The sequence below is a fragment of the Berghia stephanieae genome, chromosome 11 (genome assembly GCF_034508935.2).
Source record: "Berghia stephanieae isolate SIO BIC M18660-M18661 chromosome 11, UCSD_Bste_1.3, whole genome shotgun sequence".
NCBI classification, from domain to species: domain Eukaryota; kingdom Metazoa; phylum Mollusca; class Gastropoda; order Nudibranchia; family Aeolidiidae; genus Berghia; species Berghia stephanieae.
The window spans coordinates 15,910,408-15,928,057 of NC_088370.1; the positions used below are offsets into that span (position 1 = coordinate 15,910,408).

Consider the following 17,650-nt stretch of genomic DNA (forward strand, 5'->3'; position numbering starts at 1 on the left):
CCCTTTGGATAGGACGACAGTCTATCGCGAAGTACATTCCGCCAGATCCAACCCAATAACCGACGTGTCCATATATGCAGGTCTGACACCCAAACCCAATAGTTCAACACAATATTTTGCGTCATTTTTGTGTGTGATTTCCATTACAACAATTAGCCCAAAAGGAATTCGGTTTTCAGAATTGCAAAAAAGTGCACGTCGGTCGTAACCCGTTTTATTTAGTTTCTTTTTTTTTTTTTTTAATGATTATTTTAACCCTCCAATACGTATACACTCCAGCTCGGTTTCCTCGAACACGGTTTGTTCGAACTCATTCGAATATCCCGATTTTTTTTTCTTATTACTCTTTGTTATCATTCCATTCCTTCCGCGAACAATAGGATTCAATAGGCTGATGTCCGCCCAGCATCCTGCAAATTGGTTCTAAACAAAGAAAATCGATACTTTTTATTCTTCTTAGTCAAAATATGATCAGATTTATAAAGTTTTTTTCTCCTGGATACACTTTTATGCTCGTCGGAGAAGTATTTCATAAGGGCGTCCGCCATTGTTCCGATAGTTTAGAACCAGTTACTAAATTAAAATGCGTCATTACGAGGGAAGAGACGTAACGACTGTTGAAGCCTCTTTTTTACAATGAAAACGGTTTCCTCGAACCACGGTCTCCTCGAACGATTTCGCACGTCCCGAGGAGGAGTTCGAGGAAACCGTGCAGGGGTGTATTTATTTATATCCATAAGCTTATGACGCGGTGAATAGGTTTCCATAGCAGCCGGTTGTTATTGTAGGCAATGTAAACAAACGCGTCACGAGGTCAATGAATCGCATTGGTTGCTGGACAATTATTGACTCTATTCATAGTTGTTGTTTTTGTTTGTTCTTTGGGTTTTTTTTTTCATCTATTTAAACATGAATCATCCATAATAAATGACTTTGAATGACACCTCTCTCTCTCTCTCTCTCTCTCTCTCTCTCTCTCTCTCTCTCTCTCTCTCTCTCTCTCAAATGACTTTGAATGACACCTCTCTCTCTCTCTCTCTCTCTCTCTCTCTCTCTCTCTCTCTCTCTCTCTCTCTTCTCTCTCTCAAATGACTTTGAATGACACCTCTCTCTCTCTCTCTCTCTCTCTCTCTCTCTCTCTCTCTCTCTTCAAATGACTTTGAATGACACTCCTCTCTCTCTCTCCCTCTCTCTCTCTTCTCTCTCTCTCTCTCTCTCTCTCCCCTCTCCTCTCTCTCTCTACTCTCTCTCTCTCTGTCTCTCGTGTACTCATTATCCCACCTTATATTTCACGTCCACCTGCCAAATATGTAAACTTAATCCATGAGTAATTTACCTTGTGTATGCGTGTGTGTAGGAGAGAGAGAAAGAGAGAGAGAGAGAGGGGGGGAGAGAGAGAGAAAGAGAGAGAGAGAGAGATGGGGGGGGAGAAAGAGAAAGAGAGAGAGAGAGAGAGATGGGGGGGGCGGGAAGAGAGAGATGGGGGGGGGGAGTGGGAAGAGAGAGAGAGAGAGAGAGAGAGAGAGAGAGAGAGAAATGTGTGTGTGTGTGTGTGTGTGTGTGTGTGTATGTGTGTGTGTGTGTACACGCGTCTGTGTTTTTAATGGCCGTTCTATTTCAGTTCCGAAATAATTTGGCACAGGTTCACATAACAAAACAACGAGAGAGGCAATTTCTGTACAAAGTTGTTTACATCTATATTATTATACATTTTCTGGCCGATGCCAGGTAGCGACTCATATTTAAGGAATAATGATGCTGTGCGTTTAACCAAAATGCTCAAAACATCCGACAGCCGATTACAACGTACCAACACACAAAACTATGTGAAACATTGAACGTTTATAGCTATATAGATAGTATGCGCTTGGCTAAGAAGCTCATAACATTGCCATCCGGAAGTATGGTTGGTTGACTTTTGAAAAAAAAAATGAAAAGAAAAGCGATTTCTGAAAGAAATAAAGAAAAGAAAAAGAGATGAGAGCTAATTTTCTCAGCCCACTTCTGCGTCAGATTATTTTTAGAGATATATTAGAGAAGACCAACAGACAAAACTGTGTGTAACCATGAACGTTTATAGTCAGGTTAATACAGTTTAGTGAGCATTACTCATAAACGCGGATGGCAAAAAAAAAAAACAATAACAAAGACCTGAGTGACGTCAACTAAGAACGATATAAAGTCTGACTGAAATGAATCTTCTGAGAACAACTCATAAAAATGGCTGACAAAAAAAAAAAAAAACAATAACAAAGAGCTGAGTGGCGGCAGTTCCGTTCTTTCTATTGGATATTATAATATAAGTAGACCGTCTCGATACACGCAGAAAATCATATTTAAAAGTGTTTTTACTATCACGGTGTGACAGTATACACCAAGCCCTCGAATGGCAACTAACAAAAACATATATCCGAATTTCAAGATTTTTTAAAAATGAAAAAGTGACACTTCTGACTGGACAGACAAATGTCAGCCGACCCGAAAACTTGAAACGGCTGGATTCCTTTAGATCCGAGGGAAAATGCTTCTGCCCCCCCCCCCCCCTCTCTCTCTCTCTCTCTCTCTCTCTCTCTCTCTCTCTCTCTCTCTCTCTCCCTCTCTCTCTCTAACTGGAGAAAAAATAAGGGGGGGGGGGGGGGGGGGGTAATCAGCTATCAAACTATCGCAGTTTCAGTAAAATGGACGTAATGTCTCTCACGAGAGACCACCTTAAATCATTCCATCAAATCACAACGCTTTTTTTAAATCATAAAAACTGGGAGACAGCGTGGCTCAGCAATACGGTCTTTGCATCGTACCCGAAAGGTACCGAGTTCGATCCCCCGCCGCTGCGCTGTGTGGTCTTGAGCAAGTCACCTCGCCCTATTTGCGGCGCTGTATTGGGGCTGACGCCTGGGTTATTCCGATTCCAGACTTCCCTTGGGATAGACCCTAGAAACAAATTTCCTCTACGGGATGAATAAAGGGAATTTATTTCTTTATTTTTATTAATCAATTTTAAAATTAATAAAAGATAGAAGCGGAAAAAGTTTCGAAATATCTCTAAAAATAATCTGACGCAGAAGTGGGCTGAGAAAATTTGCTCTCATCTCTTTTTTTTTTTCCTTTATTTCTTTCAGAAATCGCTTTTCTTTTCATTTTTTTTTTTCAAAAGTCAACCTCACTATAGTGTTTGATATTGAATCTAGGAAGCCCGCGTAATGATATCAAAGGAATTTGACTATTAGGGAACTCTTTAATCTTTGACATCAATGAGAATTTGTCAATATCATTATCGGGATGAGCTACCGAATAAATTTGAGTGAAAAGTAAAAGTATCAAAGATTATGAAAATAGACAAACTGTCATTCTCACTAGGCACAACGTGTTGTCTTGTTACTGTGTTACTAAAAAATTTGCATTTATCGGCTGCCTGTGGAGAGATGAATACTGGGTAATGTTACACAGTTCCTCCCCGCCTACCCTCTTTTCACTTAATTAATTAAATGCGTAAGTTTTAGAAATATCTATTGTTCTATTTTAATTCGTGCTTCCTTACAAAGGAGCATATATCTAATATACTATTTCCTGCCCATCAATGTTTTTGTTTATTCATCTTAACAACGCCGCTGATACCACATTATTTCATTCATCTGTAGTGTTTCATTCATCCTGTTTTGTTGATAAAGGGGAAAACCCGAATCGTCCATTTTATCTGTTTTCGTAATGAAATTTAAGCTGACATTCAATTTCACATTGTTATTTATTTGTGGAGAGAAGATGTAATTATAAACTAGCATGTCTTTTCTCTCTAAATGTCTTTACAATACTACTCTCGACTATTTAAAAATCACTCCTTACTGTCCATATTACAAGCCGCTCACTCAAGTCTTCTACCTCAGTACATATTTTGAAAGAAAAGTGCCTAAATTTAAAATTTCTGAACGATCTTGTGAGAAGTTGCCAGGCTTCTCCATTGGTAAGAGGGGACACTGGGCGTGGTAGCGAATCGTCTTCGGTCGACAACCTGTGAGGACTTTCCACCTGTCCAACCTTTACCCGATGTGGAAAGAACCCGAAACCGCAGAGCAGTGTGTTGTGACGAAGCTTCCGGCCAGGCGAGTTTGCGACGGTGCACGAGTGCGTAAAGAATTTGCTGATTGGGTCGATTGTCATAACATAGTAGTGTGAGCACCATTGGAAACGGATGCCTTCTCTGCTCCGGCTGTGTGGAATTCATTAACCACCTATACAAAGAACTATCCGGCCTTTGTTCCCTTTAAAAAATTCCCCAAAACTGAATTAATGAGATCTACTTATCTAATAATATTATTTTTCTTCGTGTCTATTATTTGGATGAGGGCGGGATGAAAAGTTTTGCAATTTCCGTAATAACTCACTCATCTTTAGGAATAATTCGTTTAATACATCAAAGGAAAGATTAAAATCTCAGTTACAGATTGCCTTTACAATAGTTTTCAACACACTAACCGTCACAACCAAAAACAGAGCTGCCACCACCACCACACCATTTAACGAATCCCGTCGGGCAAAAAAACTGACGACCATTTTCTCTACACCAAGATCGGACAACAGTCTCCACGTTTGTTTTTTTTTTTTTTTTTTTTTTGTTGTTGTTTTTTTTTTTTTTTTTTTTTTTTTTTTTTTTTTTTTTTTTGTTTTGTTTTTTTTTTTTTTTTTTGTCCCTTTTATAGCGATTTCCTTTGAGATACTCCTTCAATTTAGGGGATAAGAGGAAGTCTGAAGGTGCTGGGTTGGGACTGTAGGGTGGATGTGGCAAGGTGGATAAATCCATTTTTCTCAGTGTGGATAGAATCTGTTGACTCGTGAAATCTTGTTGCAATATCGCAGCTTTCTGGGGTCGCACTCGCCACCTTTTCCCAGCGTGGTCACATAATATTGATATGATCGGACTTCACTGTTTCGCCCTATTCCAAAACATTCGATATGAACAGCACCTTCAAATTTCCAGAAATTCATGATCTCGAAGATCTGTTTCGATCAGGTCTCCCTCCTCATTCCACGAAACTTACTCGTCGCCAAACGGTGCTATAATCAACACAAGCGTCACCATAAACACTTCATTCTACTATGGATGTCAATGGGTGAACAGCCTTCAGCATTCAGAAATTCTATGACAGCACATCGCCTGAACCCAACATCTTTTGGTGCAACCATTTTCACTTTTTTTTTCTTTTCGAACCGAGTTTGTTGACCAGGTACTAGGACAAAAGCGATGCAAAGACATCATAGACCTTAGAAATGTTGACACATCAAAGCCAATAGGTGAGAAATTATTTATAGATAGAATGAAGTTGGCCTCAGTTGGGTCTTTTCTTTGTTTTTTGCCATCCACGTTTATGAGTAATTCTCACTAAACTGTATGAACCATATGAACCAGACTATAAAAGTTCATGGTTACACAGAGTTTTGTGTGTTGGTCCGTTATACTTCCGGATGGCAATGTTGTGAGCTTCTTAGCCAAGCGCATACTATCTATACCAAATAATCAAGGTTCTAAGTTAAGGAAAAGTACAAAACTTTCCAGCCCACCCTCGTATGTACGGGTACAATAATTCTCACCATCTATTTCTTTTATTGCTATTGTCAAGCGCCATTGAGCGTTGTTGTCCTAATGGACATTGACATTATATAAATTACCCATTACACTACATTACATGACATTATGGGTCTTCCTGTAGGCCTTTTGCATCTTATCAATTCAGACCCAGATTATTTAAAAGTACACTGTAATTCTTTTTTTTTTTAAATGTCCGAGCACTGCCAAGACATGTGGTGGTGTCGGTGTGGTGGTGTTACGGTAGTGTTTGGACTCATAAAACTGAAAATAATTAAGGGCGTGTGTTCGAGTCTAACTGATAATATCATACACACATTGACCGCATGCTCTTGCAAGCTTGGGAAAGGCATCTCGCACAAATTCTTATGTTTATCCGAATGCGATTCGGGTAGCTGGCTTGGTAAAATCTGTCGGAAAGTAGTTTGCGATAAACTGACCAATATCTTTCTCTTTCTCCCTCCCCGCTGACTCTCTATCTCTCTCATCACTCTCCCTCCTAAATTCTCTCTATCTCTCCCATCATTCTCCCCTCCCAACTCCTCTCTCTCTCTCTCTCTCTCTCTCTCTCTCTCTCTCTCTCTCTCTCTCTCTCTCTCTCTCTCTCCTAACTCCTCTATCTCTCTCATCATTCTCACTCTCTCTCTCTCTCTCTCTCTCTCTCTCTCTCTCTCTCTCTCCCCTCCCAACTCCTCTCTCTCTCTCTCTCTCTCTCTCTCTTTTTTCTCTCTCTCTCTCTCTCTCTCTCTCTCTCTCTCTCTCTCTCTCTCTCAGTCCCCTCCCAACTCCTATCTCTCTCATCATTCTCTCCTCCCCACTCGCTCTCGATCCCTCTGATCTCCCTCCCTTCCCCTCTCTCTCCTATTATCTAAACCAAAAAAGTCATAATACGATGATTGAGCGTAGTAAATTACCGTAATGACGACTGTGTCGGTTATAAACCATTCGCCAGGGAAATCATATTATGACACACTAACTGTAATCAATGGAAATAAACTACACATTGGTGAGAACATCAACAGCGTGAAATAGAGGTTATGACCCCATTAGCATGGGTCAAACCGGGACAATCTCCATTTGTCTTGTCATTAGAGCAACACTGCGGAACATCACAGTTCAGTCAAGCAATTTATTACCCCGGTCATCGTGAGATTGTGTTTATTTTTTAGCTCCTACTACTACTACTACTACTACTATACTACTACTACTACTACTACTACTACTACTACTACTACTACTACTACTACTACTACTACTACTACTACTACTACTACTACTACTACTACTACTACTACTACTACTACTACTACTACTACTACCTACTACTACTAACTACTACTACTACTACTACTACTACTACTACTACTACTACTACTACTACTACTACTACTACTACTACTACTACTACTATACTACTACTACTCACTATACTACTAACTACTACTACTACTACTACTAACTACTAACTACTACTACTACTACTACTAACTACTACTACTAACTACTACTACTACTACTACTACTACTAACTACTACTACTACTACTACTACTACTACTACTACTACTACTACTACTACTACTACTACTATACTACTACTACTACTACTACTACTACTACTACTACTACTACTACTACTACTACTACTACTATACTACTACTACTACTCTACTACTACTACTACTACTACTACTACTACTACTACTACTACTACTACTACTACTACTACTACTACTACTACTAACTACTACTTACTACTACTACTACATACTACTACTACTACTACTACTACTACTACTACTACTACTACTACTACTATACTACTACTACTACTACTACTACTATACTACTACTACTACTACTACTACTACTACATACTACTACTACTACTACTACTACTACTACTACTACTACTACTACTACTACTACTACTACTACTACTACTACTACTACTACTACTACTACTACTACTACTACTACTACTACTACTATACTACTACTACTACTACTACTACTACTACTACTACTACTACTACTACTACTACTACTACTACTACTACTACTACTACTACTACTACTACTACTACTACTACTACTACTACTACTACTACTACTACTACTACTACTACTACTACTACTACTACTACTACTACTACTACTACTACTACTACTACTACTACTACTACTACTACTACTACTACTATACTACTACTACATACTACTACTACTACCTACTACTACTACTACTACTACTACTACTACTACTACTACTACTACTACTACTACTACTACTTAAATATACTACTACAACATACTACTACTAACTATACTCTATACTATACTACTACTATATACATCAACATCAACAACAACTCCTTCTATCTACTACTACTACGATACTACTACACTACTACTACTACTCTACTACTACTAACTACTACTACTACTATACTACTACTACTACTACTACTACTGTGGCTATTCGACTTAAATTCCAATGCGCATGTACAATCAACCGATTATTCGGACTCAGTCTGAATAGTATTCTGTGGCAGTGTAGTTGTTGCATGTTTGTTTTTTTGTTGGTTTTTTTTTTTTTTTTTAATTATTGAAAATTGCATATGCAAATCAAAATTACGATAGTAGTAACTCAGAACAGGTAGTCTACACCGCTTCATTTGATGAGAAAGACAAAATCATAAACCAACTGGAAATCCAGATAGAAATTAAAAAGAAAAGAGTTAGAACTCTTCAAAAGTAACAAAAGTCAGTCAAAGTAACTCTGATAATCTTGCTGCACTGTTTTGCAGTGTAGTTGTAATTTGTTTTATAGAAGCCTGAGGCAAGTTGACAAGCAGGGAGTTACAATACACTACAACAATCTAAAAAATGAGGGAGACATCCAATGTTTTACATGTTCCAATTGTAATATACTGAGGGATCGAACTGATTTTCTTTAATTGAAAGAATAAAGATTTACAGAGAGTAGATATGTGAGCTGACATTCTCATTTCTGAATCAAAATAGACACCCAAATTTTCCACAGTCTTTGAAACTTTGATCTTTTCACCCCAATCAACAAACACCTCAAGACCATCATTACCCTTCTGCCTACTGTCCACAATGTGTCGTCCTCCCCTCTACTGCGCACGAACATTAGAGTTTTGAGTCCGAATAGCCAAATTGCCACTTCGTAAATTAAAATAGGATATTTTAAATCAATCTATGGCAGTCTTCATCTTTGGCGGTCTTCATCTTTGGCGGAGATGTCAAACAAGATATCAGGCTGTTGCTGGACATAATAGTAAATAGATGTTTCGCCTGTCATTGCCACTTTGCCTGATAACATTAAAAATAAAGGTTTTATGTTGATAAGACAGTTCCTTCATCTTCTTTACACATTGAAATCAAGCTTTTGAGGCTTGCCAGCAATGTCTATGCAAATTGACATTCTCCCCTGAATTCAACATTTTGATCAAGATAGAAATACTGTGCTCTCATTCCACCTTAATTTGAAAGAAGTAATGAGATACATCAAAGTTGTGCGGTTATGTGGTCTTGTGGTATGACACCCGCTTTCTGATCAGAAGGTCAAGGGTTCCAGCCTCGCTCATCGCATAGTTGAGTCCTTGGAAAAGGCTCTTTACTCATATTCTCTCAACGCACTCAGGTGTAAAATGAGCACCTGGCCGTTAACAGCGTTGTCTCTGTCTGAAAAATTTGTAATATCGCCTAACAGGCGTCATGCCTCGTCCTACATGTTATGTGTTGCTGTTGGTCAGGTACCCTTGTAATATGCTTTGAATACGTTTAGTGGATATTGCACTATATAAAAACTCAAATCTTTTTTCTTTTTTAATCTATAGTTCTTAGTCTGAATCAATTTCATTGAATCATTATTGGCATCAAGCACAAAAACAGAGGCTTTTAACTTTTAATATAGATAAGACAAAAATTTAAAAATAAATAGTTCACTTTACTCAATGACAGGAATCAAATCCAAAACCCATAGCAAAGCGAAATCTTTTGAGCTAACAGAAAATGAAGCGAGCAGAAAAGTGCCAGAAGACAAAAGAGAATAAAAATTGTGCAGCGATGGGGGTTCGAGCCCCTATTGCAGCGAAATTGTTATTCTCTATTGTCTTCTGCACCTGACACTTTTCTACTCACTTTATTTTCTGCTATTATCAACATAAAAAGTGCCTGCTCCACTCACTTTTCTGAAAAATCTTTTCTACGAACTCTTCATCTAGTATTTATTTTATTTTCCTCTCTCTCTCTCTCTCTCTCTCTCTCTCTCTCTCTCTCTCTCTCTCTCTCTCTCTCTCTCTCTCTCTCTCTCTCTTTTTTTTTTTTTCTTCTCTCTCTCTTCTCTCTCTCTCTGCCTCCACCTCTCTCTCTCTTTTTCTCTTTCTCTCTCTCTGCCTCCACCCCGCTCTCTCTCTCTCTCTTTTTCTCTTTTATCTCTCTCTCTCTCTGCCTCCACCCCGCTCTCTCTCTCTCTCTCTCTCTCTCTCTCTCTCTCTCTCTCTCTCTCTCTCTCTCTCTCTCTCTCTCTCTCTTTCTCTCTTTTGTGTGTGTATGTATGCAGGTGTCTGGAGGGGAAGTTGTAGAAAATCACAGTGCAATTCTTCTTCTTTTGGCGTACAGTTGGCAGCCCTGCTTTAATGTCTATTATGGCAATATAACTTTTTTTTAAAACAATAAACAAAGTTATCAGAAACAAAAATAATTTTTTTAATAAACTCACTCAGTACACACACACACACACACACACACACACACACACACACACACACACACACACACACACAAACTACAAAACTGATATCAAGATTACACTGGCATGATGAATGTAAAGTATATTATATATGTCAATAACAAAGAACAATCTGGATCTCTGCCATGTTTACACGACGGTGAGAGTTGAGTGCTGTCAGCATTCGTGTTATCTGAGATTACATACAGGGTTACACCTGTTTGTTTATTATTAGTTTCACTGGGAAAGCTAAAATTACTGTAGTTTAAAAAATAGGAGACCTCCCCACAAAGTACTATCTTGATTTAACCATGCTCCCCATAAAGTACTATTTTGATTTAACCATGCTCCCCATAAAGTACTATTTTGATTTAACCATGGTCCCCATAAAGTACTATTTTGATTTAACCATGCTCCCATAAAGTACTATCTTGGTTTAACCATGCTCCCCATAAAGTACTATTTTGATTTAACCATGCTCCCCATAAAGTACTATTTTGATTTAACCATGCTCCCCATAAAGTACTATTTTGATTTAACCATGCTCCCCATAAAGTACTATTTTGATTTAACCATGCTCCCCATAAAGTACTATTTTGATTTAACCATGCTCCCCATAAAGTACTATTTTGATTTAACCATGCTCCCCATAAAGTACTATTTTGATTTAACCATGCTCCCCATAAAGTACTATCTTGGTTTAACCATGCTCCCCATAAAGTACTATTTTGATTTAACCATGCCCCCCATAAAGTACTATTTTGATTTAACCATGCTCCCCATAAAGTACTATCTTGATTTAACCATGCTCCCCATAAAGTACTATTATGATTTAACCATGCTCCCCATAAAGTACTAATTTGATTTAACCATGCTCCCATAAAGTACTATTTTGATTTAACCATGCTCCCCATAAAGTACTGTTTTGATTTTTAACCATGCTCCCCATAAAGTACTATTTTGATTTAACCATGCTCCTCACAAAGTATTATTTTGATTTAACCATGCTCCACAGAATGTACTGTTTTGATTTAAATCAACAGAATTAATATACAGTTTTGTGATACTGCTCTTGTGGTATGACAATTGGTTTCTGACCAAAAGGTCTTGTTCAAGTCCGGCTGTTGGCAGTTCAACGTTGAGTCCCTGAAAACAGTTCTGTAATCGTATTCTCCCAGCGTACCCAGATGTAGTTCCTAGCCGGAGTATTTCGCCTCACGATGCTAGCTTCATGTTTCATTCTACATGGTTAGTGCAGCTATGTGGTCTTGTGGTATGACACTTGCTTTCAGATCTGAAGTTCCTGGGTTTGAACCTCACTTTACGCATTGTTGAGTCCTTGAAAATGTCCTACATGAACTACATGTTAAGTGTTGATGTTGGCCAGAGATCCTTTGTAAAGCGCTTTGACTTTGAGCATATTTGGTGGATATTGCGCTATATAAATGCTCTTTAATAATTATATTATTCTAACTATCAAAAACAAAATATATTACTATTTCCTTCAATCTCTATGGATGAAGTCAGAACAAACTAATACATATATTTGGTACTTCTCGTCTTAACACAAAAATCAAGGGGTGTTAAGAATTGGCAATGTCCGGAGAGGTGACACTGATCATGGTGAATTCTAGTCCCGTTTAATACACGGGTAAGGCATTTAATATATTTTAACATACTTGACTCAGGTTTGAATGAGTACCTGGCTATAATATAGGCATTGATGGATATTGCAAGAGTTCAAAACTGATACCTAACAGTCAACTGGTACTTTATGCCACGGAAATATGTTTCCATATGGCCTGCTAAGGGAATAAATGAAACATTGTGAAGAGTATTGAGCACGGTAAATCCTTGGAAATGCGCCTTATAAATGTTCATCTTTATCTCAACTATTTTAATCTGTAGAACGAACTGGACCCCATATCTTGCTAAGAATCAAGAAAAAAAAAAAAAAGAAAGAAAAAAAAAATGAAAAGAAAAGACCTCATTCCTCAGCACTTGATCTACTTTAAATTTTAAGTTTCAGTTTCCTTTCAAACGTCAGCTTGGCATGTTTCAATATCAGTGATGAAAAACTAAAAACTATCAATCATGACCTTGCTCTCATAGTCGTTATGATTACAAATGTAAAATTATTGTTACCACTACTATTACTAAGTTTATTTATAATTATTACCTAGATTCATTGTCATTATTTTTACTTTTTACTATCATTATCATCATCATCATTAAAAAATATATACTGTAAATACCTCCAGTAACCTTAAACATAATAATTGGCCTTGTGCCTGATGACTAATGTAAGCCTAAGACTAAGACTGATTATCACATCTATCTACTTTCATACCCACAGTATTGCTCTTTACATCGATAACTTTATTCTCTGTTACTTCTAATTCTACCTGCACAAATGATATTTTGGCGGTTGATATAACCTGGCATTAACCTGGCATAAGCTATGTGTAACACACGCCCGCTCAACAAAAACAATCGCCTCTAGCCTAGCTGAGTAAAGTAAACTTGAGTCATTTGCTCTATTTATTGCTCTTATTCAATTCTACAATTGACTTTGTCGATCCGTGGAGCTCTTACTCATTGTTCTACAAGCCACGACTACTAAAACTCAGACTCCTGCCTTTCGATTATAATTATAATTATAAATTATAATATAAAACAGACGTCTAAGTCTATGTCTATATCAATATCACTATCTACTCTCTTCTTCAACTTTTAACCAGTCGCATTTCATTTTCATTAAGTTAAAGTCTTTAATTTAAATATGGAGAATGTATCTCATGTTTGGTTTAATTCTGTTGTGTGTGTGTGTGTGTGTGTGTGTTTAAACTTGTAATTGTACAGTAATTGTATAATACAATAAATTCATTTCAACTAAAACGACAGTTGTCCCCTTCCCGTTCATAATAATGACATGAATTTCGCAGTTTTTAATGCAGCTTCCTGCTTTCGGTTGTCTTATTTAATTTCTTTTTCTTTTCTTTCTTTGGTGTGCATGAATGACGTCAATGAATTTGTAATGTGATCTCAAATCACAGGTAACCAGTAAACAATCGAATGAATTCATTTAAACATAAATCGTACGATCAATGATGATTAATAAGTAAGGTGGATTGTTTATGTTTGCAGACGAATCATAAAAATAAAAATCTCAATCAAGAGAAACGAAATAAATAAAACTCGAGTATTGAGGAGCCGTCGAGGGCTTAATTATCGATCTTTTCTCTGTCTAAAGCAATATTAAATATCAAAATAATAATATATAATTCCTACATGATAAGAGATTTTACCAAGACTACCAGCTAAGTCTGGTGTTTTTTTATTGTTATTGTTATTGACGTTTTCTAACAGTAACAATTGAAGTTCAAGAGAAGGTGTGTTGATGAACTCACCCCTTTTGTTGACTGGGCGAACCCGAACGGCGACTTGCACTTTTTCTGACATGTTTATGATACAAGAAATACCAAAATATGAAATAAATAAATAATCCAAATGTTTAGAATCACATTAATCACGGTAAATCCATCAAGAAATAGCCATAGTTAAAGAATATCGCACAGGCATCTCTTCGATTGGATAGCAAGCGCCATGTTTAATGTTTAGAATATCCAACCAATCCAAGGCATCCGGGCGATGAGAATAGGCTGGGCGGTACCCAAGTGTTGAAGTACTTAGAAGACAGTCGATACCAAAAGTTCAATTCGTGTCTGTGTTCTATTGGTTCTATTGCGCGTGTTGAGTATTGAGCTCACAGTTCAACAGCTAGCTAGCTCGCCAATGAACATTCGCAGTGTATGTGTGTTCTATAAAAGTCGCGAGAAGGACTCAAGATAGACAAAACGTTTAAAATCATTATAATGGAATGGTGAATGGCATCTACCGTACCAACCAGGTCTCAGGTTCAACTCCTCATCGCCGCGAACGTTTTTATTCTCTAGAGTCCTATGACACTTCTCAACTCGCTTCATTTCTTTTTGATTTTAAAAGTTGTATAATAATGGTTTCTCTTCTCCTTCTTCTTCCTCATATGATTTTACTGACCCATCCAATGGTACCTCCTGATAGTCTGTACTGTAGTACATCTGATAAGGTGTGTGTGTGTGTGTGTGTGTGTGTGTGTGTGTGTGTGTGTGTGTGTGTGAAGCAGGCCAAGTTAAACATGAAAGAAAAAAAAAACATTTTAAAAAAAAAAAACCCATCCAAAATATGAATATGTCATTCGAGGCAGGCTGATTTTTTGGGAGATTTCATTTATTTATTTATTTTTTTATTTATTTTTTTTTTTTTTTTGGTGTTGTGGTTTGTTTTGTTTTGTTTTTGTTTTTTTTGTTGGTTTTTTTTTTGTTGGGGGTGGGGGTGTTTGTTGTTTTTGTTTTGTTTTGTTTGTTTTTTTTTCTTGTTGTTGCTTTTTGGTGGAGGGGGGGGGGTGTTATTTTTGTTTTTGTTTTTTTTTTTGGAGGGTTTTTTCTTCATGTGGAGTTCGTTTTTGTTTTTTGTTTTGGGGTTATTTATTTTTGTTTTGTTTTTGTTCTTTTTGTTTTGTTTTTGTTCTTTTTTTTTTTTTTTTGGGGGGTTGTGGGGGGAGTTCATTTCTGCTTTGTCTTCACTCTTTCTTAGACACTCCTTCTCTTTTCATCTGCCGGGATTCACAGCGTATGTTCCTGGAGAAAATCAGATATCATGATCCTTTATGAATCTCCCTTCGACTTCCAGGTCGGGGACATGACTGATGTTCGTTTGAATAATAATAATAATGATAATAATAATAATAATAATAATAATAATAATAATAATAATAATAATAGTAATAATTGAGATTAATTTTATATAGCGCAATATCCAGTAAATGTGCTCAAAGCGCTTTACAAGGGGTCCCTGGTCAACAACAACATTTAACATGTAGGACGGGACATGACGCCTGTTAGGCGATATTACAATTTTTGGGACAAAGGCAACGCTGTTAACGGCCAGGTAGTCATTTTGCGGTGAGAGTACGGTATGAGAATGTGAGTGAAGAGCCTTTTCCAATGACTCAACTATGCGCCGAGTTGAGGCTCGAATCCAGGTTCGTTGTGAGCTTCTGAGACAAGCGCATACTATATATATATATATATATATATATATATATATATATATATATATATATATATATGGTATGAAGTTGAGTCATTCAGGTCTTTGTTATTGCTTTTTTCCATCCGCGTTTATGAGTAATTCTCACTAAACTGTATCACCAGATATCACACGTCTATTAACGTTCTAGGTTACACATAGTTTTGTGTGTTGGTCCGTTATACTTCCAGATGGCAATAATGTGAGCTTCTTAGACAAGCGCATACTATCTAGATCTAGATAGCATGCGCTTTTCTAAGAAGCTCACAACATTGCCATCTGGAAGTATAACGGACCAACAAAACTATGTGTAACCTTGAACGTTTATAGTCTGGTTAAGTGAGAATTACTCATAAATGCGGATGGCAAAAAAACAAAACAAAACAAAAATAATAACAAAGGCAAGAGTGACGTCAACGTCATTCTATCTATAATAGTGTTGAGCGAGGGCTCGTCTTGTCCTGGTCAATGATTTTGGTTTTCTTCGCATTAAGGTGCAGTGCAATCCCTAGTCCTCATCGTGTTTCTCTGGGTGGGGTTCCTGACCTCCCACAGTGGGCAGGGAGCTACTTACTGTATCTTCTATCCTCTTATACCTGTTTTCCAACTAGCGTTCTGTCTTTGTCTTAGAATGAGATTACTTGTTTTTGTCCTGGCCCTGACCGGATACCCTTGGTGAGAAGCAAGGAAATAGTCAATTAAACAGTTAGTTTTGGGAGATGATATTTTTTCCCTTGTAAATCATCTCTTTGTTATTATGTTTTGTTTACATATTATATATGATCTGTCAACATTTGAGTGTATTCCTCTCAGTGGGGACCTGTGCTTGTGACTGGAAAGACTTTTAGGTTTGATCTCAAACTAAGTACACTGACAGTGTGCTCTTGGAATCTACACCTATTCCCTATTTGATCCACTTCTCTTTGTCTTACTTTTTCTTGGGTGCTTTAATTGTAATTCTAGAACTTACGACTTTCCCATTTTCTTCCTTTTTACTGGCGCTGATATGACCTTAATGTGTTGCAAGCACCGTAAAACACTGAAAAACATAATTGTGTTTCTTGACAGAATTTATCGTGTTGCTGAGTCTGCCTTGAGATCGAGACGTCAGAAGAGCGTCATCTACATAGCGCAGTTCGTACTATATTTTTGTCCTCTCTAATCTGATGTGTTACAACCAACGTGTACCTATATGCAGGTCTGACATCCGAATTCACTGTAATTGTAACGGACAATATTTTGCGTTATTTTTTTTTTAGATTTCCATTTCATTACAACAATGAGCCCATAAGGAATTGGGTTATCAGACCTGAAAATAAGTGAACGTCGGTTACAACACTGTGAACAGCTTTTTATTCTTTATATTTCATCAGTCCACCTAGCTGCTTTGTTCTTATTTTTACTAAGCTTTGGACTGTAAAATGTAATCAACAAAAAATGAATATAACAACTTCAAAAAAAAAAAAAAGAAGAACAAAATGCCAGCCACGAAAAGTTTTGGGCTCAAAATCCATCTTCAGAAACAACAGCAACAACAAAATAAACACTTAAATACATTTCTAAATTTAAAAAAAGATTTTTAGTATTAACCTGGAGGTAGAGACAGGGTTCAAGCCCCGCTGTCGGTGCTCTAATTCCCCCCCCCCCCCCCTTTTTTTTTAAGAGCAAGGAATTTGTGATATATCGTCTCAACACAGTATTATGTCGGGGAGAACCTGATGTCCAAAATTTTTAAATGGTCAAAAAATGACTAGAAATGTAAGATTATACATAAAAATAATATATATATATATTTTTTTGTTGTTTGGGGGGGGGGGGTCATTGTTGAATATAATTAGGTGAATGCGTTTATCACAGATTATGTCCCACAGTTGTGTGCAACACAGCAAATCCTATTAAGAACACAGCACACTGAATTTGGTAGATAATGCATTCACTCATTTTACCAGTAGGTGTTTCACCAGTCAAAATATGGAATTAGTGACACGCCGAGTTGGTTGTTTATATATAGTATGCACTTGCTAAGAAGCTCACAACATTGCCATCCGGAAGTATAAGGGACCAACACACAATACTATGTGTAACCATGAACGTTTAAAGTCTGGATAATACAGTTTAGTGAGAATTACTCATAAACGTGGATGGGAAAAAACAATAACAAAGACCTTAGTGATGTCAACTTCG

General features: G+C 37.2%; 1 protein-coding gene across 3 annotated transcripts in view; it reads right to left on the reverse strand.

Annotated features, from left to right (window-relative positions):
- The window catches only part of LOC144957010 (kinesin-like protein KIF13A), a 352,589-nt gene extending 338,616 nt beyond the window's left edge, over positions 1-13,973 (reverse strand). For all 3 annotated transcript variants that reach the window (XM_078887927.1, XM_078887926.1, XM_078887925.1), the window contains exon 1: positions 13,747-13,973. In XM_078887927.1, coding sequence (XP_078744053.1) covers positions 13,747-13,798 — 52 coding nt within the window. In that variant the 5' untranslated portion in view covers positions 13,799-13,973. The remainder of the gene's footprint in view (positions 1-13,746) is intronic.
- Between the last annotated feature and the right edge of the window lie 3,677 nt (positions 13,974-17,650).